Consider the following 1,227-nt stretch of genomic DNA (forward strand, 5'->3'; position numbering starts at 1 on the left):
CCACTCCTCGCACCTCGCTTCATACACCTTCCAATGCTAATAGGTACAATGTTTCTTAACCAAAAACTGGGTACTAGTATCCATAAATTAAAGATTCACTCATTGATGTCCTATTTAATAAAAATGGTCACGAAGATTTATTATTAAGTTGATACTTAACACATTCCCGAGCTGTGTATTGTCGTCGCCGCGTTCCATACCTACATCGTTTTCAAGCTTAATTGTTGCCCTAAAGACCTATAGTATTTTGTAAACTTTTACGTATGAATATTTTATCTTCAAAAGTATGGCGGTACTTCAACATTAGACAAAATAAACGAATCTACTGCTTCACAAACTTAACGCAGATTGTAAACAATATCGCTTCTTTGCAGCACTCAAAAAAATCAATGTATGTAAGGTACTGCCTATGCGCTTCTACACCTCAAGATAGATTTTCATGAAAAGTTGGTAGAATCGAGGGACATTTTGTAGATTTAACATTATTTTTAACTTTAACTTTACGATGCACGTAGGCTAGGTTCTGCACGGATATCTAATAAAACCGCAGAAGTAAATAAAGCCGTTTCATTGGGTTATTAAATGAATAATTGCTGTTAAATATTTTTTTAGGATAACGCAGATGACATTATTATCGTTTAGTGTTTGTGTTAATAAGAGATACATATTTGTGGGGTAGACCTGTTAGCATTGGAGGAGGTTGCGGGCTTGAGGGTGTGCGGCCGCGCGTCCGCACCCGACACCCGCGCGCCTAGCCACCTCAGTTGAACAATATCGCGCGCGCTCTCTTCTAAATATTCTAAACGAATACGTTGACTGTGACATCGAAAGGTTCGCCGGGGGCGCGGCTGTCCGAGTAGACGTGTGCGTGTGAGAATGACGTGACAGTGAGAAAAGAGAAAATATTTACCTTCCGCTTTATCTTCCCGGAGGTCTGTGCTCAATCCGGCCATGAGATCCACGTTACCTGCAGCAACACGCAATATTACAACTTGCCATAACAAAATGTTAGCAAAATAGCGATAGAAGTCAATTAACCTGGCAGTGTTGCAAACGGGTTGGCGAGCGCATTGTTCTCGTTGTAATAAATCTGTTGGTAAGCAGTCCGTTCCTCGTCGCTGGCTTCTTGTTCCATCATTTCCATTTTTGGTTCCAAAAGGTCCGATGCGGTAAAATCTTGTCCGCATTTTTCCATTTTCTCCGGATCGCCGGAATCCATTAAAATAT

At 40.8% G+C, this 1,227-nt stretch overlaps 1 protein-coding gene across 1 annotated transcript; it reads right to left on the reverse strand.

Moving 5' to 3' along the window:
• Positions 1-24: 24 nt before the first annotated feature.
• On the reverse strand, positions 25-1,221 carry LOC106109349. Its single transcript, XM_013290814.1, has 2 exons — positions 1,039-1,221; positions 25-967 (listed from the first exon to the last, which is right to left on the reverse strand). The coding sequence occupies exons 1-2, from the start codon at positions 1,217-1,219 to the stop codon at positions 651-653; spliced, it is 498 nt and encodes a 165-aa protein (XP_013146268.1). The 5' UTR covers positions 1,220-1,221; the 3' UTR covers positions 25-650.
• Positions 1,222-1,227: the final 6 nt, after the last annotated feature.

The sequence above is a fragment of the Papilio polytes genome, unplaced genomic scaffold (genome assembly GCF_000836215.1).
Source record: "Papilio polytes unplaced genomic scaffold, Ppol_1.0 DF821289.1, whole genome shotgun sequence".
Classification (NCBI taxonomy): Eukaryota; Metazoa; Arthropoda; class Insecta; order Lepidoptera; family Papilionidae; genus Papilio; species Papilio polytes.